The 28,000-nt window shown below is 38.1% G+C and overlaps 1 protein-coding gene and 1 long non-coding RNA gene across 4 annotated transcripts in view; one reads left to right on the forward strand and one right to left on the reverse strand.

Moving 5' to 3' along the window:
• On the forward strand, positions 1-24,684 carry LOC149777251 (uncharacterized). Its single transcript, XR_016416168.1, has 3 exons — positions 1-37; positions 7,426-7,544; positions 22,186-24,684. It is a non-coding gene; the product is annotated as an uncharacterized LOC149777251 (long non-coding RNA).
• A 328-nt stretch (positions 24,685-25,012) lies between these two features.
• The window catches only part of LOC149777252 (uncharacterized), a 46,240-nt gene continuing 43,252 nt past the window's right edge, over positions 25,013-28,000 (reverse strand). For all 3 annotated transcript variants that reach the window (XM_089941996.1, XM_089941994.1, XM_089941995.1), the window contains one exon: positions 25,013-27,957. In XM_089941996.1, coding sequence (XP_089798122.1) covers positions 27,533-27,957 — 425 coding nt within the window. In that variant the 3' untranslated portion in view covers positions 25,013-27,532. The remainder of the gene's footprint in view (positions 27,958-28,000) is intronic.

The following is a 28,000-nucleotide window of genomic DNA, read 5'->3' on the forward strand; positions in this document are numbered from 1 at the left end:
AAAGTTTTTCTATCAGTCCGGACTGAAGTTGGTAGAGGTGAGTAATCTAGAGGTTGCGTTTCACACAATTGTGTGATATCATATGGTTGAGAAATATAATTTAAAGAAATATTATATACTATATAATGAATTACGAAAATATATTATTTCTGCAATTCAAAAATTAGAAGAAGACGGCATAAATATATCTGATGAACTAAATCCTGAAAAAAATATTTCTGATTTTGATACATTACAAGAACGTAAAAAGGAGGGGGGATATACACTACCATCAGAATACCGGTTCGTAAAAAAAATTCAAACTGCGATGTTTCAATCGATGGCCTCAGTAAAAGAAAATGAAGTGAGGGAATTCGTCTCTCTCTCTCACTTGCATTGGAAAAAATTAGATCAGAACTGTCTAGTGAATATGAAGCAAAGAAAAAAAAACAATCAATACTCGCATAAGACAATTAAGAAAAATTATGTCAGAAACTGTTAGTGGTAATGAAAATGAAAGTTAGACGCATTCGTGGAAATGAAAGTTACACACATTCGTGGAAATGAAAGTGAAAGTGTATCAGATTTTAGTCGATTTGTCAGTAAAAAAAATATCCACTACTTTGATATTATCGAGGACAAAATCAAACGACGAGATTATTTTTTTTACTCTTTTTAATGTGCATCACGCGTCAGTGGTATTTTTAAAGTATGTTCTGTTCCCTTGATTTTATCAAGAAGAGACAATACTCTACGAATAAAAATCTGTGAATATCGTAGATTTGTAAGATTTCACATATAAATTCAGACTTATTACCTCTCCATGAAGGTAAAGCAAATTATTGCGGATTATGAAATCGTAGATAGACAAGATTTATCGGTTCTTGCAAAATCATATATCTGGGTTGTATCTGTGGTGTAAAAGTATACAGAATATATCCTTGCTGTGCTTGATTCGATATATCGGTGTTTGCTTGATAACTTCCATCAATTGCATCACATATAAGATTGACCGCGATCGTCGAGGATATATTTACAATCGCCGGCGACATATGACGGCCTTCACCGTGCTGTCCATTGTTGTGTCAGAGAATGTTATCCTACAGTGGTGTTATCTTTCTCCTCTCAGCAAGTATTTTAGGGAAATATCCATCGATGATATCATTGACGGATTTAGTTAACTTGTCTGCGTTATACCCGGGAATTTTAAAAGGCAAAAGATCTGCTTCTGTTATTTTATATTTTTTCAGAAATCTTTGTTTGACTTTTCCCTTTGCTTTAATCACAGCAATCAAAAGATTCCTATTATATAATTTATATTCGAATAAGATTTGGTTCAATATTTCTACCTGCACAATTATTTTTTCTCGTGATGTCTTTATATCAAACAGATATTCTACAAAAAAACTCTCGTATTTTTTTCAAATATTGATTATAAAAAATTTTAATATCATCAAACAAATCGTTAATTTCTCTATCATTAATAGCTATAAATGACGAGGGGAAGTGCAAACTTATGGTACTGATTGAGAAGTCGGATTAAAATTTATCTGAAAATTTCATTGTGAAATAAAAATACTCTCCTCTCTTAAAGACATGATGTGGTGTGTCATCTCCAACAAATGATTCAACGGGCGGGGTAATATCTTTTAATTCCGTGTAAATGTCGGAAGTCGTATGTCTTTATCTTGGGCGAGTACCGGGATTAATAACTCCTAAATGTGGTAGTTTATCCAAAGTAAAATAAGTCCGTGTTGGTTCAGGTGGTGCTGAAGGTATCAGTGGAGCAACATCAGGCCATCCTAGCATGGATTTGATCGATGACTAGTATATATCTACGGCGTAATCCGGAGAATTTATCTCAATCGCGGCTGATAGTGTCGGTTCATGTACTGTATTGGCTATCTTGGATTTGACGCTGAAATTCATCATTGATTTGTTCGATGTGATAATTACGGGTCGGTATTCCAACAATTTGCCAATCGGGTATTCCATCATCCTTTTTTATTTTCAAATATCAGAGAATTATCTGATTGTAGTCACCGAATGACCTTGATCTAATATTAGGCCAACTGTAGTATATCAGCAGCTGTGCCAACGCGATTTCCTTTACTGGAATCGCAGTTGGATAATTAATGCTGAACTCAGGGTTAGTGGAGTTTACTGATAGCATCGAGGTTTTCAGCGGGCTTGTGTTTGTGGCTATCTGCTGAAGTAGTTCTGTCATTATTTACATTTTCATTTTCCAAATCGATGACTTCATTGTATATCTTAAGCATCCCATCAAATTCAGAATCTGATATCGTCGTATCGTCAAGGCTTGATGATATCAGTGACGACAATTTAGAATACACGTTAGATACTGTGTGTAATTTTACATATAATCGTACAATTTTGTGTTAATATTATTAAATATCGCAGTGATGGTCGCCGATGATGAAACACATATTGCAGCTACTGCTGTTATCACTGGTGTTAGTACTGATAAGACCATACCGCTGGACGCAACGAGTATACGTACCGAATACACAATAACATCAATCAGAACCGCGCGTCTTCGGTATTTTTTGATACTTTTGTTGTATACTTGTCCATGATGGTTTTCAATGTTATTTGCCAATCACGTACTTGATCATATACTTTAGACAGTAACCAACTGAGGCGTTTCAGCAACAAATTTCAGGCACCACCAGTAAGATGCTGCGTTTAATTTCTTATCAGCTGATTGTAGCACAACTGTTTCTTCGTCTCCGCTATTTAACACAATAGACACAACCCCGGAAAACTTATCGGTTGTATGCCGCCAGGGATACGTAGTGAAAATACTAAATTTTGCAGCGCTGAACACAGACAACCTGTATACACCAGTGACTTCATCGATAGGTTTAATAACATTATTTTGCTGTGACCATATCGAGAATCCCGATGACACTGTGTATACTATATTAGTGAACTATTTGTGGGGAATTTTAATCAGATTAAATTTTTTAACGATCTCAGGAATCCCACTTACGACATCTTCTTGTGTTTTTTTTTAATCGTTTCAATATTTGTGTTAATATCAGAGAGTTTCACGTCAAACAGACAACGGACTGCCAAAGAATTCCTCTGCGATTTCTTTAATTTTTCTAAAATTTCTACGAAGATTTGTAAACACATTTACGTGAATGTCATACTCGGCCCTCAGCGTGGATAACTTACCATCTTCGGTGCTGTAGTTAACGTCTACATACTTTATCGTCGCGGCATCTTCGTCGGATGCTGGATCTCTTAGCAAGACTATTTTATTTCCGTTCATGCTGAGTTCACCTGTCATTGTGTCACCGGTATTTTTCAAACGATTAGCAATTTCTTCTCTGATGGTTGTAAACGATATATTTGAGTCTCTGATTCCACCCCCGTCAGTAAATACTGAAATGTTGTCCGCAGTAGCACCGAGAACTCTACGAACTACGTCATTCCATTTGATATTGCTCGTTTCTAAAACACCGTATCTGTCCTGAAAAACAACAACTTCATCTCGCTCAACTCCAGAGGGGTTCATAAAATCAGCGAGTTCATCCTTTGTCGCGTAATTTAACAGATCTATGTCGGATTTTTTTACTCGCTTAGTATCACCACGGGAGCTTCCGTAAATATCTACAATTATTTTCTTCTCTCTTGATCTAAATCAATGATTTCTCAAACTGTTCACTTGTATAATTGTGCACCACTTTGTGAGGTGGCAACGATGGTGTCTTTGATACAACATCGAATACAGCAGGTGCTTCACGGCCGCATATATTTGGATCGGTTAATTTGTGTGTTGGTAGCGTTAAGTACCAGGTTTTTACGCCCATGTTCACTTGGGGCGGTGTGACATAGTGCATAAATTCTTGAGGTGGAGCTAACCTATACGAATCAAAATAAATAATTCTACGATGATCAATCGCGTATGCTACCCAGTGAGTTCCAGGTCCAGTGCTGTTATCGAGATTACTAGTACCGGTTTCAATATTGTTTGGTTGTTATGGTAATTGATCTCGCATAAAAACACGTCTAAAGGTTTTTATTTTTAGTTGCTTAGCAGCATCAAGGAAATCAAACTTTGACATCGGTGTAAAACCGCTGATTTTCAAATAAGTGTTCCTGAAAGTCTCAGACCCTTTCCTCGATCAGTTCGCGGACGTCTAAGACCTCTTCCGTTTTTTAATCCCCCTTCTTATTGCATTTTCTGCTAGCTTATGACCAGCATATCCAACAGCACCTAACGCGGCCGCTTTTGCAACGGCTGGAGCTTCAGTGGCTATCAATGCTGATATTTCCACGAGAAGTGGAAATATACCATCTGTATTAGCATTATCTTTGAAGGCTTCGGCGGAAAGTTCAAATTGTATTCCAGTATTGGATTGTTTGGATGTTGTTGTTGTTGTTGTAGGGTCTAACGCCATTTTCCAGCACAAGATAGGCTATACATGGCGGCCAGTATAATTGGTGGAGGAAGAACCCTGGAAAACCCCGGGAAGAACCATCGACCCACGAGAAGCTACTGACAGGCTTTCTCACGTACCAACATTAGCCGAGGCTGAGACTCGAACTCACGCAGAAAGAGGTGAGATGGCAGTGATCCGTAACGGTGAGCGCTTTAGACCACTAGGCCACTCGGGGCCCCTGGATTGTTTGGCTTTATTATGTTGTTTAAACTGGTGTGTTGTCAACAATAGTTTGTTTTCACCGCCTGTAATCTGATTGTGGTTTAGCGTTATCGATGTCCCACATTTTTTTGCTGATACAGTTTGTAGTTTCTTGATCTGACATGGAGTCAGACTGACACTAAAATGATGATATGATGACTTTTTATGATAATGCTCGTGTTTCTAAATAACGTGGAGTAACGTAAGACATTAAGACATTAAGATTTTCTACTGGTGCTTCAACGATTCTCATTCGACCACTACCACCCTCAAGTAACATTGCTTTGTCGCTAAGTATGATCGCGATTGCTCTGTAATTACCACCACCACCTGTATTCACGCTGGCTCTGAAGTGTATATCAACGATTGATTGTTTGGATAAATCAAGATGCTCCAGCGAAAAGTAATAGATCGGATATCGTTCTTTAAAATCATGTTGCGAGATTTGTAAACCAGTATCTACGTTTTGATCGCCTCCCGTAAACGTCATTAACCGATGATACACACGTGCTATATGATTTTGTTCATAATTCAGTAGTATGTTTTCTGTTGGTTCTTGTCCGTTTATTCGTAAAGAAACCTCGGTAACACCCGGTATGTCAGATATCATGTGAGCAAGAGTTTGTGAGTTTAATGATTAGCCCTCTGAAAAGCAAAAAATATATGTAGTGGTGCAGAAACACTTTGCTGTGATGCTATGTGCCATGTAAATCGCCCGTTATCGTCAGTTTGTATACTGTCAGTGGTTGTTGTCAACCATGACAGTAGTGATTTACCACCGGTGTCCATAACATACTAGTCGTTGTTCTTCTGCGATTGTTGGAGTCATTACCTGCATCCACAACGAAAGGTTTGTTAGCATTACTTTACCATCATCACCAACAGGTCTCCAGATAGCGCCGTCGTCGGTAACTTTTCTCACAAGAGCAACTATGTTTTTAACTCCAAAAATAAATTTTCTAACATTTCTGCAAAATCCAAAGATATGTGGCAGTGGAATTGCGCGTGAAAATTTTCTACGACGCCCTTTCAACATTGATTGGAGTGTTGCAAATCCAAGGTTAAATTCTTGATTAGCACCATGAACCACCGACGCTACATCTGCGTCAATGCCGCCGGCAGCATTTCTTGGTCGTCTTATATCATACTGACTGTCGTCGGGGGCATCATTATTGTCAACTTCTTTCTGAATCGTCTCGATGTTTTTTCCATCAATCATATAAGCAGCGCTATCAAACAATGCCATGACGCCATTGTTGACAAAGCCAACTCGTGCTCCATCTGCATATACAGTATCATCTGTTTTTATAATTTCACCTTCTACCTCAGTAAAAGCCTCAGCAGGTAAAAAGTATCTACTTGTATCATGGACTTGTAACTCAATTCTTCCACGCTGATTTGGTAGTCGTGCGTCATAAGAATAAAACTGATAATCACGCAGACTCATCTTTAAGGACTGGTGCTTCCATATCAAGTGCTGTGTCGAATATACGCTTAAACATTTTTATTATAATTATTTTCGTCTAACACGAGGATTACCGCTTTCGGTAAACTCCGCTTCCTGATATCAAAATTGAAACAATATTCTTTTCTGCTTCACTGCCCCGCTGATCCATCAAGGTCGACAGTTTTTGATTTGCGGCTTGATTTATAATTTTGCTGACATTTCCAGGAATGACTTCCGTATATAGTAAAACCGTCTCTGGTAATTTTACTGGTTGTGGTTTATGTCGTATTAATCGTGCTAGTCTTTCTTTGATTGCCGAAAATGGTTTACAGCAGTGTTAATAACTGCACCAGGAGCTTTTTCACGAACAACGTCAATAGCTTTCATCGAGAATTGTTCAGCAACAGGTGCTACTTTTGGAGCTAACCTTCTGAATAATCCCTGAACAACATCACCAAGTCCATCTCTGTCAATCGCTCTGTAGGTTGGAAATCGTGTTTATTGCCCTGGCCATCACAGGTCCAGGCTGACTGTTGTATACGATCATCTTATTTAGTACTCATTTATTTAATCACTGTAGTAGTCATCAACGATTTCATCAACAAGAGATCAGTAAACATTAATATCGATTATACCACCTTGAAATAATCGTCGACAAATATCAGCTGCTTCATTGATTATTTCCGGAGAATTATTACCAGCACGTTTTCCTCCTATGAGAACTTCTAGTCGTTATACCTCAGAAAGAATATTGCTAGGGCATGAAGTAACCACTGGCGTAGTCAAGGAAGAAAAACCACTCTCGGTTGCTACTTCTTCCTCACTTGTTGTTTCCGCTTTTTTCTCAAATAGTCTTAAGGGTGATCTTTCTGCTTTTTCTTAAAGTAGCTCTTTAGATCTTTAGATCTTTCAAGTTCCGACATAAACTTTTGCTGCGGTGAAGAAGATTGTTGTTGTTCTATTTGTTGCAGAGGTGGAGGAAGCTGATATGAGGGTTCCTGCTGGGGCGTTGTAGTCTTTATTGTTGTTCTATTTGTTTCAGTGTCTCTCTATAAAGTCTTTGTACTTCTTCAACAAGACTTCTGCATTCTAAATCATCATCTCTGCCTTTTTTTGTATTTTTTGTTTCTATATATGCGATATATCCAGTTAATAAGATTATCATCACTTATGCCTTCATAACCGGGTTTTAAAATACTAGATATATTAACCACACTAATTACTATTTGTTTCAGATAATCTTTCACTTTTAGTATTTTTAATATCTTCGACAAAACCTTCCATAATTTTTTTTAATCAGATTAATATTTTCTTTTCTTACTTTAGGTTTAGGCGCTAGTTCTTTTTTCACGTCGGCGATTCAGTACGAACTTTGCCAATACCCTCAAGTATTTCTTCACTGACGGGTGGAGGTTGTGCGGTAGCAGTATCAATTGGAAGATTTCGTAAAATTCTTTTTGCTTTCTTAGTTCTTTCTGCTATTTTTGTAGTTTGCTCAGCAGTTTGTTTTGATACTGGAAGATCTTCCTTAATGGCCGTTACGACCTCTTCAGTAATTTTAGTAACCGGTTTAAATAACTGTTCTATACCCTCGCGTATTCAACCTGCGATTCTTGACGTTCTTGTACCTTTTTCTGAATGAATTTCTCACAAGAAGAATTTTTTTATTGCTTCTAGTCGCTCACGTGCTAATCTATCAGTATAAGATTCTGGATGAACCATTATTTGATACAATTTGTTTTTAATTGATAACAGCACTGTCACGCCCCATTTACCACCGTGATCATTTTTTTTGCGTTTTTCAGGAAGGCTTATTTTTACGATTTGAGAGTGAGTCAATTAGAATCTGTTCGCCCTCTCTCTGGTGGAATTATTTGTTATAATTTTATTTAACTTTAGCGGCATAGAAGGTGAACAGACAAATATGTGTCACGGTGCCGCCGCGACCCTTTTTTGAGATTTTTTGTTGTTGCGATTTTTAGGAAAGCTTATTTTTGCGATTCGAGAGTGAGTCAATTAGAGGCTGTTCACCTTCTCTAGCAGCAGGGAGGGCGAATCCGACATTTTGTCCAATCGTCATTTGGCTTAATTAATACCTTCTGCACTCAGCGGATCCAGCGTCGTCAGCGCCTGGTAAAAAAAAAACGACGCGGTCGTCGGGGGATCGTCCAATCGTCATTTGGTTTAATTAATACCTTCTGCGCGCCGATCCCAGCGCCTGGTAAACAAACGCGACGACCGCGTCGATGTCATCGCCCTCCCTGCTGCTAAGAGTTACAATGATCTTATAAACAGAGTGATCACTAACTCCTCCTCTTGTAGATCAATTAGGTTATTCGACTGATCGGTAAGTCTGAAATTAATTCTTGTTAAAAACCGATTATGGCATCGCATATAGACCGGATTAATCGGACTCTCAACGATTAAAAATCCCGGAGGGGCTGTTGGTGAAAATGAATAAAGGATATACGCCTGTTGAGCCTGATCTGATTGCTTGGTATCCACCTGGTAACTCCCTTCGATAACATCACACACTAGATTGATTGCTATCACCGATGCAATATTTACGTTGTACGGGGCAATATGCCTACCACCCTCTCCATTATCGTGTCTGAGGATAGTTGATGGACCGAGAAAATCTCTTAATGATTTTCTTAGTTCTGGCGCGTTGTATCCTGGAAACTTGAAATCGGGTAAATCGGCTTCTGTGATATTATACTCGGTTAGGAATTTTTGTTTATTATCATCGCTGTTAGCGGATATTGTTTTAACGATTCGTTCATTGATATATTCCATGTCTGATATAAGTTGATTTAACACCTCAACGTGTTTTCGTGCTTTCGTTTTCCGTAGCTGTTCTAGTTGCAATTGGTAATTACGATTAATCTCGATAAAACCACTAGCGATATCATTTAAATTAACTGTGACCACGGCGGACGATTCAGGAGTTTGCTTATACGGAAAATACCATTGCATGGTATTCCTGTTTTGAAATATAAATCTGCTGGGTAATAACGTGTTTTTTATAATAGACAAATCATTTCGATACCCGGGATTAATCTCATGATACGATTGCGCATTCGTGTGCAAGTCCTCGGGGATTCCATGAGGTGGATTCTTAGGCCATCCTAGTATGGTTCTTATCGAACTGTTATAAATATCAACCATATACCCCGGTGTGCTTATTTCAATCGTCGACGATAACGTCGGTTCATGAACCGTAATAGCGATTTTTGATTCTTTTCCTGTGATCGATTTTATCCTGCGTTGAAATTCTTTATTGATTTGTTCTATTTGGTATGACCCAGTTGGTATTGTAACCTCCTTCCAGTCTGGGGTCCCATCGGGTTTATTTGTCCATGCAAAAACCAGCGAGTTATTAGGTTGTTGTCCGTTAAATGCGTCCGCTCGGATATTAGGCCAACTGTGATATACTCGCAATTTTGCCAGCGCTATTTCCTTCACTGGAACCGGTGATGGGAAGTTTACACTGAATTCGGGTTTCGTTGATGTTATCGATATCATACTTGTTTGTACCGGAGTGGTGTTTTCCGCGATCCGTTGAAGCAATTGAAACCCTTCGGGGTTCAGCGACATTATTATTATTCGTTGTTTTTAGTGTTTAATTTTGACAACCTGCTTTCCCACTGGTTGATTTTGCTGCGTCGTAAATCAGTCAATTTGTTTCCTCGACACGCATTTGTAAAATGCTCTATTATTCGTTCTGCTACACAATTTATCCCCGTTGACTGTTTCATCGGCGCTAGTTTTCCGATATCAGGTTTCTTATTTAACGGGTATATTCCATAAACAACTGCTGTTTCAGGATACGCTCGTTCATAGTATGGTCTGTCAATTCCGGTTAACAACCCCGGCTTGGAGTCGCGGCTAACAATAACTGTTTTCTTGTCGCTGAGAACTGGTTCAAATTTATCACGTATGATCCAATTACCTGATTCCACCCGGACAATGAATTTTACTCTGAAGAAATACTTTTTACCGTCAAGTTGTGATATTATCGTTGCTGCGCGGTTGTCGTTCATGGTAGCATCAACAACACCATCAATTCGAAATGTTGACCAACTATGAGATGCACCATCACGCTTGAATTCATTGATACAATCGCGTATTTTACTCAACAGGGTTCTATCGTTTATTAACGCTTTTGGTGCGTCCTTGAGGACTCTGTCGAGATTAAACCTAATATTTTTCCAGGGCTTAATTGCTGCTAATCTCTCGAACTCATCCATATAATTAAAACAAGTATTTAAATAAAAGAATATAGTATAATGAATCACTGCAAATGGTTGATGATTGGGTCGACAACCCCGTGCAATAAATCATGTAGAGGTGAATTCTGCGGGTGTCATTTACAAAGCGTTCGTAATGGTTCTCTTGGCCCCCTCCTGTGCTTGGTTTGTCGCGTTGGTGTAAGAGGAAAATCGCAGTTGTGTATCAATTGTGGCGGAAAGCGATACAGAGAGTTAAAACGTTATTACGACAAGCGAATTAAAAACGCCGTCATTGACCCCACCGCCGACTTCGTCATCAAAACACCTCAGGACTACATTGAAAGGTTTATAATTAAACCAAATAATGAATTAGACAAGTAGTATTATTATACAAATGGACCAAGAGTTCAGACCTCACCCTGTGCTCGTTAATTACGAGGCATCTCGCGACGGTGTTGTTAGAAATTGTAGACTAAAAAAACCAGTTGGATGAAAAATAATCAGGGGTATTTGATGTTTGGTGCCGGAAAGAAGAAGTATTATGTTCATAGGGTGGTATTTGAAGTATTCAACGGATTAATCGAGAATGGGCTTGTGATTGATCATATTAATAATAATAAGACTGATAATTCTCTTATAAACTTGCAAGCTATCTCGCAAAGTCAAAATACCAAAAAAGGCGAAACTGGTAAATACTCAAAGAAAGCAAAACCCGTAAAGTCATTTGATGCAACAACTCACGAGGAAAAAATATTTCAGTCGATGAATGAGGCAGGAAAATATTTTGACATTTGTATCGCCTCAATACGATTTGTTGCAGAAGGAATACAGAATTCAGCGATCTCAAAAAAAAAACGGACGCAAAATTCGATTTTCATATGTAACAGAATCCTCCGATTATATCAGCGAGTGACAAGGTCACCGGCGCCTATGGCGCTGACGAAGTCGCCATGACAATACATTGTCTGTTCCGGAAGAAAACGAATTATCCTACGGTTCAATCGAATGTTAACACACTGCGCAGAGTTCATTTTTTTATATTAGAAATAAGGATGTTTTATAAGAATATGAATATCGAAGACATCAATAATATATTAGCCGAGATTTCAAAATTAAAAAATCAAGGAATTGAATTATCTGATAGTCTCGACAGCGAAAAAATATTATCCGATTATGAGATTATTAACGAACAATCGAAACGGGGGCGTTTTACCCTGGCCCGCGAGTACTTTTTTATAAAACGATTACAACATGCGATTAATGAGAGCCTGTACCACAATGACGTAAATGCATTCATTGGACTATTTACTGCCGTTGAAATAATACGAAAAAAACTTGGACGTGTTTATGAACGACGCCGGGAGATTTCTAGTAAGATCAAAAACATTAGAAGGATTATAGACGAAAACTCCGTGGAGCCCCCGATGGTATACATATCCCCCCCTCGCCACGCTTGGCGGGAAATTAGAAATTGCGGAGCAATTGCAATAATGGTAGGCGAATCACTTACTACTCGGCTAGCCAGAGAGCGGCTAGCGGCGCTTAAAAAGTTCATACCGTTACGAGACAGGGTTCGAGAACAACTTCAAACACGGCAGTAACTACAAACTGATTTTACTGTTGGAAGTGAACAACTCTTTGCTGAGGTAACTAAAGCGACTAGGGATGTTACAGCGGCAACAGAACGGGCAATATATGGAGATATTCCTAAGGAAGGCGAACGGAAAGAGGCGCCTCTTCTTCCTGTACTTGAAAAGATAGCAGCAGAGACAGAACAAACACAGCAACGGATAAAACAACTTTCCGGTGATATAAAAACCCAACGAGAGTATGAACGATTAGCTGATATTGATGATTCTGAACCCGTTGTTGAACAGGGTGATGTTGGTGAACTTCAAAAAATTTCCACTCAAAGAGGGGTTTCCTTTATAGATAAACTCACTGAAAGGGCTATAGCACAAATAAAACAATTTCAATTACTGAAATCCGACGAGTATAGGATTTTTGGTAATTTTGCCGCTCACAGCTATCATTCAAGAAAAGACTTTTTAAAAGACGAGTATAAAAACAGTAATATAAAACGAGATGACTGGGTTAATTGGTTGTATAAAACGAATAAAGAGATTTATCGCTTGGATACAAAAGAATTGGGATATAAAGAATTTAAAAAAGGAATTGATGATTATGATATAAAACAGCAAGAACAGCGAAAAGAAAAACGTCAAAAAAAAGCTGGTTCTAAAAAAACAAGCGGAGAGGGGTATCCAAGTGGTAGTGGTCTAGTTGAAAACGCTTGTCCTGATAGTGTTCTCAGTGATATATCACGGCTGGAAGTACTAATCGGAGGAAAACGAGCCGGAAATAACTCTCCGGAAATAATCAATGAGGCCGCTGATATTTGCAAGCGGTTATTTGCAGGCGGTATCATGGACATTAATGCATATCGAACGCTCATAGACGAGTTAGTGGATGATTAAAGAAATTATAAAATTGTCGTTTTTGGTAGTTTTTGGTCGTTTTTTGGTCGTTTTTGGTCGTTTTTGGTTAGTTTTTACGGGTGAAAACCCCAGGAAATCATTTAGAGAAAATCGATGTTTTTTACCAAAAACCGGCAAAAACCAACCAAAAACGACCAAAAATTGACAAAAAACAACAAAAATTGACAAAAAACGCGGATTTTTACCGCCGATGAAAACCCCAGGAAATCATTTAGAGAAAATCGATGTTTTTGACAAAATTTATAAGTCGGTGGTGGGAAGGGGGGTGATCAATCACTAATTGGAAAACTGGTGTTTTTATAATAAAGATGATCATACACTACAACCACGATAAACCAGTACTCGACTACGTGGTAAACTCGCGATTGCCTGTTTACCGCGCGTACTATGGAGATGGTCTCGGTAGCACCATTGCGGGGTTATTTACAAGAATGGCTCCAAAAGTAGAGCCGTTAGCCAAACAATTAGGAATGAAGGCTATTGATGTTATTCGTGATAAGGGAATCAGCGCTATTGGAGATGTTGCCGGAAAGGCGCTTTCTGCAGCAAAGGACAAACTAATGTCGTTGGTGAGAAGAAAAAAACAGAAACCACCGGTGATGCCATCAACGACAGTGATGCCTGCGAATGTCAGTAAAGTAATAAATAACGCAGTGGAACAAAAACTAGCGTCGTTGGTAAACAATAATCAAGATGACATCGCAAACATGATAGCGGGAAGTGGTTTAAAACGACGATGATGATTTAGATGCATCAGCGTATTATTAAATAAACGAACAGCTGATCCGGCGTTTGATATGGACGCACCAGTGCACAAGGATGATTCTGTCCGTAATTATCAATTTTATTCCTATCATGCAGTACAACCCAACATACGATCGCGAATTGAACTTCAAGTCCATGATACCAGTAAATACTTTTTGCCGTGTGAAGCGTTTATTGAAATCGAAGGAGAACTTGTAACAGAGGCCGATACTCCTGCTGTACCAGCACCGTATCCAGATGGTACCAAAGTTGGCTTAGTCAATAACGGCGTAATGGCGCTATTTGAGAGTGCAAAATATCTCATTGATGGAAGAGAGATCGAGTCTATAGAACGCGATGTTGACGTGGCTACAACAATAATTGGGCTAGCAAGATATTCCGACGATTATACAAGATCAGCGGGTCCATCTATGATGTTTGCAAAGGATACTAGAAACACTGCTGGAAACTCGCAATTTGTGGTAAGACGACCAAGAAATAATGATAATAGCGCTAACGCTGATGTTGAGAATATGATTATAAACAGCGATCCTAATTTCAACCTCGGAGCCGCAACACGCATATCAATGTTAACAGGACCGCGTAGATCTTTCTCATGCGCGATTCCACTGCATCATATATTTGGATTTTGTAGGAACGTGCGAAAAGTTATCTACGGAGCAAAGCATACCGTGGTGCTTGTGCGAAAAGGTGATGATAGAAATGCAATTTGGAGAATTCCAGCGGATCTTGCAAATCCAAATAATGACCCTGGTAAAGTCGTTTTAACTAAAATATTATTGTGGATGCCAGTAATGACTCCATCCATTACCACAGAGGCACGATTGCTATCCTTTATGGAGCAGGGAGGAAAATCATTACTAAGTTGGCTAACAACAACAACAGATACTAAGCAATCAAATATCAATGGTATATTCACATGGAACCTGGCATCACAACAAGGCATTTCGGCTCCGCGTCATATATTTGTTGCGTTGCAGGATATGACGAGAGTTGATAATCAATTATCCAGCCATATGATATTTGATCAATTAGGCGTTACTGACGTCTCGCTGAGAATAAACGGCCAGCAGGAACCATCTGAGGATATACAACTTAATTACGGTCAAAACCATATTGCACGCGTGTACCATCGGTTGCTGTCGTATATGAGTCGTGATCAAAACGTCGACACTGGTTTGCAAATATCACAACATGATTTCAAAGAACTATATCCGATCTATTACTTTTCGCTGGAACATCTTGATTTAACAAGACAATCCGTCGTTGATATACACTTCCGAGCTAATGTAACTCGCGGAGCTATTGCTGATTATAGAGCTATTGCTGTCATCCTCAGCGATAAATCAATGCTGTTGGAAGGTGTTGGTGGACGAATGAGAATCGTTGATGCGCCAGTGGAAAACATGTAATTGAAAACACAAACGCGTTTACAATAAAATGTCGTATAGTGTTGTCGGCGTTACACTAACTGATGGTCAAGTCAAGAAATTACGATCAAAGTCGGCTAAACAATGCGGAACCACAATAACGCTGAAGCCGTCACAGATGGCAGGTGGTAATCATAAGATATCGTTGACGGCGCGTCAAATAAAACATTTCAATGATGCGATGAAGAATAAAAAGGGTGTTCAAATAGATTTTTCGGCCGCAGCGATTAAAAACATGGAAAAGACCGGTGGGATATTTCCGTTGTTAGCCGCGATTCCGGCGTTGATTGCCGCGGCCGCACCAGCAGTGGCGAAGGCGGCGGCGTTAAGAGCCGTTGGTACCGCGGCGGGGATGGCATTGAAGAAGGCAACCGGGAAAGGCTATAAAAAAAAACTATCCGTGGCCGGAAAGGGTCTAAGACTACCGGGAACCCCGTATTCATGGTATTCGGGAAAGGGTCTAAGACTACCGGGAACCGTTTAATGACTCCTATGTCTAATTTTGATTTAATAGACGCCGCCGACGCGTTAGCGATAAAAAACTTCAGGGGTGTTTTTATGAGGGATCAATTACCGGCGGAACCAAGGAATATTGAAACCGGCATAATTAACCTCGATGGGTCCTCCGGAGCGGGAACTCATTGGGTTGCGTACGCGATTGATCCGCGTGCGATCGTCTATTTTGATTCATACGGGTTAGCCCCGCCAAACGAGTTCATGCGGTATATCCGGGCGTGTTCAGCCCCGGTTTTTTATTCCACGCTGCCAACACAGCGATTAAGCGACCCACCGATATGTGGCCGTGAGGTATTGAACGTACTCGCGGCGATTTCATCATCGCGGAAACCACCTCATGTGGTTGTAAACGAATACACTAGTGGGGTCGTAGAGGCCCGGCGGGTTAATTAAAAACACCGTTTTTTTTTACAATAACGATGATTGATATTTGGGGACGACCTATTTCGGCGCTGAAAGGATCCACGGAAACGCCCGCCACCGACATAAAAAAACTAATCGAGGATGAAATCGCTGATACGTTAAACTTAACCAGTGTTGACCCAGGTGAAATAGTTGTATTTCAAGACCGCCAGGGTAAATTGAAATCCAGTAATGTGTCGCTGGATGACGTTTTAATACGACAGCGTGATGCCGCCGAGAACGCTATCGCGCTGTATACCAGCGACGGACGACTCAAACCGGGTCAACATTTATCGACGATAACATCAATCCAAGACGGTTTTATAAGGTTGGATAGATCGGTGACCGAACTTGACACGCAGGTGAAAAAATCTGTCACCGAGGTGAAAAAATCTGTCACCGATATACAACTCACTACCGCTAGTTTTTTTGGGACCCCGACGGTAACCGAACCGAATATTACAACAATAAAAAATACTATTTCGGAGTTTACAACGCTGTCGGGCCAATTTTACACGTTACGAAAAAATGTTAACAGGATCGATGACAACTTTGATAAATTCTTTGGTAAAAAAAATATCAAGCTGGATGAGATTACAACAACTATAAATGATATCACTGCGTATGAACAGGAAATAAAAACAATCAAAGTTGATGTTGCAGCGAACAAAAAAAATGTAGACGCGAATGGACAGGAAATAAAAACAATCAAAACTGATGTTGAAGCGAACAAAAAAAATGTAGACGCGTATGGAGGGGAAATAAGAACAATCAAAACTGATGTTGCAGCGAACAAAGGGAATATAGACGCGTATAGAGGGGAAATAAGAACAATCAAAACTGATGTTGCAGCGAACAAAGGGAATATAGACGCGTATAGAGGGGAAATAAGAACAATCAAAACTGATGTTGCAGCGAACAAAGGGAATATAGACGCGTATAGAGGGGAAATAAGAACAATCAAAACTGATGTTGCAGCGAACAAGGGGAATATAGACGCGTATGGAGGGGAAATAGGAACGATCAAAACTGATGTTGCAACGAACAAAAGAAATATAGACGCGAATACAGGGGAAATAAAAACAATCAAAACTGATGTTGCAGCGAACAAAAAAGTATAGACGCGTATGGAGGGGGAATAAAAACAATCAAAACTGATGTTGCAGCGAACAAAAGAAATATAGACGCGCATACAGGGGAAATAGGAACGATCAAAACTGATGTTGCAGCGAACAAAAGAAATATAGACGCGCATACAGGGGAAATAGGAACGATCAAAACTGATATTGTAGCGAACAAAAAAAGTATAGACGTGCATGAACAGAGAATAGGAACGATCAAAACTGATATTGTAGCGAACAAGAATAATATAGACGCGCATGGATGGAGAATAGAAACAGTCAAAACTGATGTTGCAGCGAACAAAAGAAATATAGACGCGCATACAGGGGAAATAGAAACAGTCAAAACTGATGTTGCAGCGAACAAAAGGAATATAGACGCGCATACAGGGGAAATAGAAACAGTCAAAACTGATGTTGCAGCGAACAAAAAAAGTATAGACGCGTATGGAGGGGAAATAGGAACGATCAAAACTGATGTTGCAGCGAACAAAAAAAGTATAACCGAGAATACACAGGAAATAAATACACTCATTACTAAGGTTACAGCGAACAAAAAAAGTATAACCGAGAATACACAGGAAATAAATACACTCATTACTAAGGTTGCAGCGAACAAAAAAAATGTAGACGCGTATGGAGGGGAAATAAGTACACTCATTACTAAGGTTGCAGCGAACAAAAAAAATGTAGACGCGTATGGAGGGGAAATAAATACACTCATTACTAAGGTTACAGCGAACAAGAATAATATAGACGCGTATACACAGGAAATAGGAACGATCAAAACTGATGTTGAAGCGATTAAAGACAGACTACCTAGAATGACAGAGCAACTCGAAAAAATGAAAACACCTCATGGGAGCATCGGCAATAGCGTATACACGGTTCAATACGGATCATTCGATTGGACTCCTACGCGTAATGCAATAGATATCACCGCAATTGTTAAGGGCATTTATCGATTGACATTGATTTCGGCGATGCAGTTCAGTATATCATCGCCGAGTTCATCTGGGTTTAACAATACAATATCAACAATCATTGACAAGGATACAATCGAACGGTTTATAATTAAAGCCGTTGATAGCAATCTATTTAGGACAAACATCACATGGTGTGTAGAATTTGTAGTGGATCTAAGTGAGTAATTGAAAACACTAGCTCTTTTAAAATAAAATGACCACCAGGGTAATTGAATCAGAGGTATCACCGACGTCACATCAATATCGATTCGATACCGTAAAAGAATTCTCCGCGAACTTGAAAACGCTTTCCGAACAATACCGTGTAAAAATAAAAAAATACCGTCGAAAAATAACCACCATCGACGTGGCCGTGTACTCGGTGTCCGGTATAGTAGCTGGTACCGGTGTCATTTTATCCACGGTGACCATGATGGCCCCGATCGCTGTTCCAATCGCTATCTCCGCGGCGACAACAATTGCTGGAGTTGCCAACGCAATCACTAGAAAGATATCATCGTGTTCTCAAAAAAAACTCAACGAGTATACAGTAAAACATCAAATAGTATCCGACGCGTACTCGAAATTATCCGGGTTGATCTCGTTGTCGATTGATAATTCGTTCATATCCGATGTTGAATTCTCCACGATGGTCCAGTTGTATGGCTCCGCGATGTCAAAAATCGAAAATTTTCAACTGGAAGCCGGAAACCACGTCGGTGAAACCACTTCAATGGGCTTAAAACAAGCAGGTTGTAAAAATTAAACACTAAAAACAACGAATAATAATAATGTCGCTGAACCCCGAAGGGTTTCAATTGCTTCAACGGATCGCGGAAAACACCACTCCGGTACAAACAAGTATGATATCGATAACATCAACGAAACCCGAATTCAGTGTAAACTTCCCATCACCGGTTCCAGTGAAGGAAATAGCGCTGGCAAAATTGCGAGTATATCACAGTTGGCCTAATATCCGAGCGGACGCATTTAACGGACAACAACCTAATAACTCGCTGGTTTTTGCATGGACAAATAAACCCGATGGGACCCCAGACTGGAAGGAGGTTACAATACCAACTGGGTCATACCAAATAGAACAAATCAATAAAGAATTTCAACGCAGCATAAAATCGATCACAGGAAAAGAATCAAAAATCGCTATTACGGTTCATGAACCGACGTTATCGTCGACGATTGAAATAAGCACACCGGGGTATATGGTTGATATTTATAACAGTTCGATAAGAACCATACTAGGATGGCCTAAGAATCCACCTCATGGAATCCCCGAGGACTTGCACACGAATGCGCAATCGTATCATGAGATTAATCCCGGGTATCGAAATGATTTGTCTATTATAAAAAACACGTTATTACCCAGCAGATTTATATTTCAAAACAGGAATACCATGCAATGGTATTTTCCGTATAAGCAAACTCCTGAATCGTCCGCCGTGGTCACAGTTAATTTAAATGATATCGCTAGTGGTTTTATCGAGATTAATCGTAATTACCAATTGCAACTAGAACAGCTACGGAAAACGAAAGCACGAAAACACGTTGAGGTGTTAAATCAACTTATATCAGACATGGAATATATCAATGAACGAATCGTTAAAACAATATCCGCTAACAGCGATGATAATAAACAAAAATTCCTAACCGAGTATAATATCACAGAAGCCGATTTACCCGATTTCAAGTTTCCAGGATACAACGCGCCAGAACTAAGAAAATCATTAAGAGATTTTCTCGGTCCATCAACTATCCTCAGACACGATAATGGAGAGGGTGGTAGGCATATTGCCCCGTACAACGTAAATATTGCATCGGTGATAGCAATCAATCTAGTGTGTGATGTTATCGAAGGGAGTTACCAGGTGGATACCAAGCAATCAGATCAGGCTCAACAGGCGTATATCCTTTATTCATTTTCACCAACAGCCCCTCCGGGATTTTTAATCGTTGAGAGTCCGATTAATCCGGTCTATATGCGATGCCATAATCGGTTTTTAACAAGAATTAATTTCAGACTTACCGATCAGTCGAATAACCTAATTGATCTACAAGAGGAGGAGTTAGTGATCACTCTGTTTATAAGATCATTGTAACTCTTAGCAGCAGGGAGGGCGATGACATCGACGCGGTCGTCGCGTTTGTTTACCAGGCGCTGACGACGCTGGGATCGGCGCGCAGAAGGTATTAATTAAACCAAATGACGATTGGACGATCCCCCGACGACCGCGTCGTTTTTTTTTTTACCAGGCGCTGACGACGCTGGATCCGCTGAGTGCAGAAGGTATTAATTAAGCCAAATGACGATTGGACAAAATGTCGGATTCGCCCTCCCTGCTGCTTCTCTGGTGCTTTAGTAGTACAATTCGTCACTGGGGAACGCTGAGAAAGGATGTTTTTGAGGCGACCAAGCAGTATATATATCTATATATATATATATATATATATATATATATATATATATATATGTGTGTGTGTGTGTGTGAATTTATGAAACTAGTTGAAAAAGGTTCACTTTTTGCGAGCCTTGGCGAGCAAAAGATGGATATTATTCAAAGAGTTTCATAATGTATATTAAATTATTACTCGTTTAAGATTCCTTTTATCACAGTTTCTGTCTTGTTGATAGTTATTAGACAGAAAGAAGAATGAATAACTTCGTTCATTCTGACTGACGACGCACCTTTCTTTTCTTCTGCATAAAATATAGTCCCAAACAAAGTTGAACTAGTAAATGTAGAATGTACCTTTTTACAAACTATAAATCAAGGAACAATGGACAATCCGAATAAACAGAACCTTTTGTAACGACAAAACTCAAAACAGAATGATCACATTGTTTGATACGGTAGACAGTAGGCCTGGAGTATGTGTTTACCCTAACATGTCACTTTCACAACTAAAGATTACATTGTTGCGATTTTCATGAAATACGATTACTTGATGCAGAAATTCCCATATTTACTGCAATTTGTTTGTGACCGGATATTTGCTGTTTTTAATCTGGAACAGTAGACTGTACAGAAAACGTAAGCAAATTTCAGTATGAGTCAGATTTGCATCCCACATTTACTACGTAAATATGCTGTGGTCGGATAAAGTTCTGTCAGTTGGGAGACCGGTTTATGTCCACATTCTTCAATGAACAGGAGTGAGTTTCTTTACTTCTGGAAGTTAATATTTAAACCACGCTTGTATATTAACATTTAAACAACGCTTTTATATAGGGTGGGTTCAATGTTACAGAGATACAGCCCCCTCCCCCCCCCCCCTTAACCCAACCAAATGAGCAATACCCTTAGTTTTACTTCTTTATCTTGTTCTTTTGAGTTTTATGCCATTTTTCTTGCGATGATATTTTTATATATGACATAACAATCTCCTGTAGTGGTAAACTGTCTATATTCAGACATCTGAGATAATTTGTCCTCAATTTTATTTCGGAGTCGAGTTGAAAAATGGTCGCCAAAATGTATATTCAATACAACCCATTCCAGAAGGCGGGGCTCAAAAGGTTTTTCCACAATCGCAGCCAACCAGTAAAGAGAATACTGCACATTAATTTCATGGGCTTATTTGGACCAATCAGAAATACATAAAGCGATATGTTCACATGTTATAATATCAAAACTATGAAACTGCACACACTATAAGCCCATGTGATATAGATTATATATATATATATATATATATATATATATATATATATATATATATATATATATATATATATATATATATATATATTTGCACACTTTCATTCTTGGAAACAGATATGTGGATTTATAGTGAAATTCAAATAAGGATTAGTAGTATTGTTATTCATCAAAAGACTGTTGGCACATCAGTAAGACACAGGCGATCAATCGCACTTCAATACGTCTAGCGTTAGATTTATTTTGGAATACAACTTAAGTTTAATCATATCTTTAATGATTAGGACTTGTGTTTGCAATTCTAGGACTATGTGGAATTTATTTTGCAACACCGTATGCTCTTTTTACCCTTTTCGCTTTGTGTTCTAGGGAAATAGGTTATTTGTTGAAATTTGAAAGAACTATTGGTTTTCGCTTTTTTATGGTACTTATTTTAACACCACAGAGTCATAATATTGGTTACAATTTCTTTCTCATTCATAGGAGATGTTCATAAGTGGGGCCCACTATCAATATTTCTCAAGCATCTTACTCCAGTTGGAATTACTTCATGCCATGCTGCTCGTAACAATCATGACTGGCGAACATTTCCTTGCAGTTTGCAACAATGAGTTATCCAAGACACCCAAGACAGATCTCCCCAAAGTGAATATAATGCTCCCGACTTTTAGATCCTTAGTCACATTTGTTGCCATAGTATCCGTATCCGAGAACTCGTATTGCACTTGTAATAGCATTGAAATGTTCCAAGGGATAATAAACGGGAATGTATTTTCCGTCTGGGAAATCCAGTCCTCGAAATACGAGAGCTCATCCAACGAATTGAGGATATTCTTTCATCGTATAAAGACGTACTAGCATATCTTTGAACTTCCGGAATTACAAATACTGTCTCTTTGTATATGCTAGCATGATACCAAAGAATATCGGCTTCTGACCATTGTTTAGACATGTCCGATTGTCAGTTGATTATTTTCTTAATTTTGTCATTTCTGCACTAATGTTCTGTAAGGGGCAGTCTATTTAGGACGTACGCATAGAAGGGGAGGGGATAATCAAAATTCATATGCTAGCACATGGGGGGACTACTGATAATGCAAAGGAAACGGGGGGAGTGAAACTTCAATAATGATTTGTCTAATACGTTACATCGGCGTTTTAATTTTAGCGGACACTAGACAAACTTTTTAAATAACGCAGCTTATTTCTTTAATGGAGCCAGACATTCAATATCGGTTGACTGTTTTATTAAACACGTTAATATTATTAATCCTTGATCGTTTCTGCGTTTCTATAGAATTCGGGGGTGGGGTGGGGTGCGTCAAGACGTAGGTGGGGGGTGTAAAAAAATACGCATATCTACAGGGAGGGGGAGATGTAAAGCTTTGGCAGATTTTTGCATACGTAATAAATCGATGGCCCTATAGGCATGAGTTCAAGGCACTGCGATTGCACAGGCTAAACAAATTTGACCTTAGTAGTTATTTATCTGTGTAATTCTTATCTTGTAAATCCAAAGCTGATCCACTGATATAACTTTGAGTTGTCCACTATCTTTCGGATTTCACACATGGTACAAGTGAAGTCTCTTTTCCGTCTGTTAGGTTAGTTTCGTCATTAGATTGTCAGATATGTTGAATTTTGTCCAAGTATGTGGAAGAAGCTAATTCCTCAGGTATACTAAACTTCCACACATGAGACTTCAGTCTTTATCAGTAACAGATCGACTCAAATAATCTTGACCAAGAGATTTTCATTGTCATTTCAAGTCCCTTAAAACTAAGTAAAATCCGTAATGAAGACAACTGCTTTTTGCTCTGGAACTTGAGACTTACATAATTAAATATCACTCTGTAAATTTAGTTCTTAGTTCGTATTTTTTATTCATCTTGTAATCACTTATTGGGTAGGTCGAATGCAAAAGTAATCTTCAAGAACTACTAAACTAATTTCTGCTGAATCTGGCTCTCTCGGTCTTGTTATTTAGGCAATGGATGTTAATTCATGACCATTCAAGACTTCTTAAAGTTCGCTGTGGTCAGCTTATGCTAATCGCTAAGCATATGGGTGACAAAGAAAGTCGTCTCTTGGCTTCTTGTTATTTGCTGGAAAATGTTGACTTTCCATAGTAATTCACAATTTGATTTGACCTGGGTACACACTATATTCCTATATTCCAGTAAAGGAATTGTCACTCGTGAGGCAAGTAGAATAAAACGATGCAGATGAACCCACACTTATGGGGAAAGTCAGAAAGGAAAGATTATGGTGTGTTTTTAAATTTAAGTGTAATTCGTATTTGAGGGAAAATATCAAAAACGTACATGTCTCTTTGCCTTATTTTTTTCTTCAGAAGGAGCAAACCAGAACACACACACACACACACACAGACACACACACACACACACACATGGACGAAGCCAAGTTTCGTTTCATTTGGCTTTTAAAAAAATAGTATCTTTCATCTGAGAGATTCGGGTGGCCCTTAAGTTGAACGTTGGATCATCGTCAGCTGCAACTACAATTCAACGTCCAGGCCTACTCCTGCGACTGCAGTAGTAGACAATAATAATTACTAAGGCTGCATACGTCTCGTCGGTCATGGTGAACATCGATGATGTGACAGAAGGTTCAGAAGTCTAACACATCATTCAGATATTTTGCCTCCACCAAAACCCCCTTGCAAATGCTGTGCTGTTTTGTTTTCACTCTGTTTTTCTCGCTGTCGCAAAATGGCTCTAAATCCAAAACATCAACATGTAATAGCTAGTAACAACATGGAGTACAGAACAAATATTAAACCAGCCCCATCGTAATTGAGATCTACTGGTCCTTTTCACAGAAAAAGCGTGTAACAGATTCTCCATGTTGCTACATGTTCCTACATTTCAGTACAAGAACCAGTTTTAACTGAGGAAGTATATGATGTGATTTTGAAAGAAACACTTGTTATGTCTTAACTCTAAGATAGAAAAGTAATGACTAACCTCAAATAAAGGAAATCATTGTAAACAAAAAATCCATTCCGTAATATTTGAAGTGTTCGTGAGATATATTAAATTTACCTACCAATAAGCTGCATAGTGCAAACATCACGCGTATTCTGCTGTATAATGAGTGCTGGCAATTTCATTTCATCATTAAATTGGACAATTTAATCATAAATCGATCATTCATATTACATTTATATAAGATAAAAGAACCAGAAATAAACCAAAACAAGTATTTAACATAAATAAAAACAATATTGAATGTTAGATGCACAACAATTGTCAAAAAAAATCGCAATCAAATTCATAACCTATGAAAATTAACTGGCAAAAGCTTTATTGAGTAAAAATATCAGTACAAGATCAGGCATGTGGATGTTACCATTTGTTAAAGTTTCACAATTTTATTCTTTATATCATCATTTTATATGCTTGTAACACCATACTTTATCCTTACGGAAGGAATATAAGGAACTATCCAGTCTAATTCTAGTAAACGAATATACTTTCCATTGAAGTGATCAGGGCGAGTACTACAGTTATGTAGATATCTCCACTGGTTAACTCTAGGAGGTAGCAAATCACATTTTGTCTATGTAATGTTAAAGTTTCAGAGTAACACCAATGCGTTAATTCCTCTAAGGCACATATGTATGAATTAATAAAGATCAATACCTACGCGGCATTTCCTCCAAGCTACATGTCTGTGAACTACTGAAGATTAGGGCAACAACCATAAAGAGCTTTTTTGAAATTAAGGAATAATTGTACGGTTGTATGTTCTAGAATATTTTTTGAAAATCTACTGGATATTTATTTCTCTAAACATTGCAAATTCCAATAAAGCATTCTTCTTCTGTCCAACACAATACACAAACTACTTGAAACGATGATTATTCCAATAAAGCACTCTACTTCTGTCCAAAACAATATACAGACTACTTGAAATGATGACTATTCCAATAAACCATTCTACTTCTGTCCAACACAATATACAGACTACATGAAATGATGATTATTCCAATAAACCATTCTACTTATGTCCAAAACAATATACAGACTACTTGATAAGGTGATTATTCCAATAAAGCATTATACGTCTGTCCAAAACAATATACAGACTACTTGATATGATGATTATTCCAACAAAGCATTCTACTTCTGTCCAAAACAATATACAGACTACTTGAAATGATGATTATTCCAATAAACCATTCTACTTCTGTCCAATACAATATACAGACTACTTGAAATGATGATTATTCCAATAAAGCATTCTACTTCTCTCCAACACAATATACAGACTACTTGAAATGATGATCATTCCAACAAAGCATTCTACTTCTGTCCAATACAATATACAGACTACTTGAAATGATGATTATTCCAATAAAGCATTCTACTTCTCTCCAACACAATATACAGACTACTTGAAATGATGATCATTCCAAAAAAGCATTCTACTATGTCCAAAACAATATACAAACTACTTGAAACGATGATTATTCCAATAAAGCATTCTACTTCTGTCCAAAACAATATACAGACTACTTGAAATGATGATTAATCCAATAAAGCATTCTACTTCTGTCCAACACAATATACAGACTACATGAAATGATGATTATTCCATCAAAGCATTCTACTTCTGTCCAAAACAATATACAGACTATTTGAAATGATGATTATTCCAATAAAGCATTCTACTTCTGTCCAAAACAATATACAGACTACTTGATATGATGATTATTCCAATAATAATAATGCATTCTACTTCTGTCCAAAACAATATACAGACTATTTGATATGATGATTATTCCAATAAAGCATTCTACTTCTGTCCAAAACAATATACAGACTATTTGATATGATGATTATTCCAATAAAGCATTCTACTTCTGTCCAAAACAATATACAGACTATTTGAAATGATGATTATTCAAATAAAGCTTTCTACTTATGTCCAAAACCATATACAGACTATCTGAAATGTTGATTATTCCAACAATGCATTCTACTTATGTCCAAAACACTATACAGACTATCTGAAATGATGATTATTCCAACAATGCATTCTACTTATGTCCAAAACACTATACAGACTACTTGATATGATGATTATTCCAATAAAGCATTATACTTCTGTCCAAAACAATATACAGACTACTTGGAACGATGATTATTCCAATAAAGCATTCTACTTCTGTCCAAAACAATATACAGACTATTTGAAATGATGATTATTCCAATAAAGCATTCTACTTCTGTCCAAAACAATATACAGACTACTTGATATGATGATTATTCCAATAATAATAATGCATTCTACTTCTGTCCAAAACAATATACAGACTATGTGATATGATGATTATTCCAATAAAGCATTCTACTTCTGTCCAAAACAATATACAGACTATTTGATATGATGATTATTCCAATAAAGCATTCTACTTCTGTCCAAAACAATATACAGACTATTTGAAATGATGATTATTCAAATAAAGCTTTCTACTTATGTCCAAAACAATATACAGACTATCTGAAATGACGATTATTCCAACAATGCATTCTACTTATGTCCAAAACACTATACAGACTATCTGAAATGATGATTATTCCAACAATGCATTCTACTTATGTCCAAAACACTATACAGACTACTTGATATGATGATTATTCCAATAAAGCATTATACTTCTGTCCAAAACAATATACAGACTACTTGGAACGATGATTATTCCAATAAATCTTTCTACTTCTATCCAATGCAGGACAAGCTCAATAACAAACGACAATGATAATTAACACGAGTCTCATAAATATTTGCCATTACTTTTGCTTCATTTTTTCGGGTTGAGAGATTGGTTAAGATAAGCTATGAAAACAGTAGCTTCCTTTTCTGGGACCTCCTGCAGAACATTGTGACCTGGGACAAAATAATTCATGAGGACTCTTTTATCTAGAACGGTTTTAAGATTTTTTTTTGCTTTCTTGAGACATTCGCTCATGTCACTTTTATGCCAATCTTCGTCATTTGGTAGTTGGTCAAAAAACTGAAGCATGAATGTACGGAGATGAAACGTGGATAGATGCTTGATGTCAGTGTTGTCAGATCTGCACTCCGATAAAAGCAATTTGAGAGCCTTCAGAACAGGCTTTCGACATGTAGGTGGGTCACGCGCGCCATCTGCGTGTTTCCATAGCAGTTTTTCCGTGTGAGAAAAGGACTCCCTCCATAACATCAGTCCATCAGGCACCTCGTCGACTGATAAAGAAATTCTTGTATAAATCAAATTAAAAAATTTGTA

The sequence above is a fragment of the Sinohyriopsis cumingii genome, chromosome 18 (genome assembly GCF_028554795.1).
Source record: "Sinohyriopsis cumingii isolate HCF-2022 chromosome 18, ASM2855479v2, whole genome shotgun sequence".
Classification (NCBI taxonomy): Eukaryota; Metazoa; Mollusca; class Bivalvia; order Unionida; family Unionidae; genus Sinohyriopsis; species Sinohyriopsis cumingii.